The sequence below is a fragment of the Aphanomyces invadans genome (genome assembly GCF_000520115.1).
Source record: "Aphanomyces invadans strain NJM9701 unplaced genomic scaffold supercont1.11, whole genome shotgun sequence".
Taxonomy (NCBI): Eukaryota; Oomycota; class Saprolegniomycetes; order Saprolegniales; family Verrucalvaceae; genus Aphanomyces; species Aphanomyces invadans.
This window is the reverse complement of record NW_008580156.1, coordinates 338,328-339,024: the sequence shown is the minus strand read 5'-3', so window position 1 is coordinate 339,024 and position 697 is coordinate 338,328. Positions and strand designations below refer to the sequence as shown.

Sequence of the window (697 nt, the reverse complement as noted above, 5' to 3'; positions counted from 1 at the left end):
CGGCGACGACCAGTTTACGATTGTCCCCAACACATTTGTCATTCGCACGCTCAACTTGACCGACTCGGACAACTACTTGGCGTCCAGCAACGTGCACTCGTTTGCATACGCGCAAGGGTGGGCGTCGCCCGAGACAGAGTTCGACTTTACGTCAGCGTACGGGTATGCCGCCCCTGCATCGTCCAAGCCGCTGTATGGCGGTCGTCGCATGTGGCGGGCGTTCAGCATCGTGGCGCCGTCAGTGCAGCTCGACCCCGACGTCGGGTTCCATGCCCGGGTGCGAACGTATCCGCTGTCTGTCAAGCCGGACGGGCTCATCTCGCCCCAAACGATCATGCACCTCTTCGGCGACTACTACGAGAACACCACGTTCGACTTGACCAAGGGCGTCGCAGCCGGACCCTTCCATGACCCTGTTCGGTACTCCAACGTCATGAATGTCACGGGAGGCTGGGAGCGAGCGTTCTCGATTCACCGCACCGTCCACAGCTTCGTGCTGCAAACCCGACCACACCTCCCGGACGCAATTGGAGGCATCGCATGGTATGGACAAGGCGTCCCCGCCGACACTGTATACTTTCCCATCTCGTGCGGCCAGAACTCGTTGCCGACAGTGTTTAATCAAGCGCTGCGGACCAAGTTCGACTCGGACTCGACGTGGTGGGCGTTCCATTTCACGTCGAACTGGGCCCACCTT

The 697-nt window shown here is 60.3% G+C and overlaps 1 protein-coding gene across 1 annotated transcript; it reads left to right on the top strand.

The window, feature by feature from the left end:
* Window positions 1-141: 141 nt before the first annotated feature.
* Window positions 142-621, top strand: H310_06252 (hypothetical protein; the record flags this gene model as incomplete). Its single annotated transcript, XM_008871246.1, has 2 exons — window positions 142-588; window positions 615-621. The coding sequence occupies exons 1-2, from the start codon at window positions 209-211 to the stop codon at window positions 619-621; spliced, it is 387 nt and encodes a 128-aa protein (XP_008869468.1). The 5' UTR covers window positions 142-208.
* Between the last annotated feature and the right edge of the window lie 76 nt (window positions 622-697).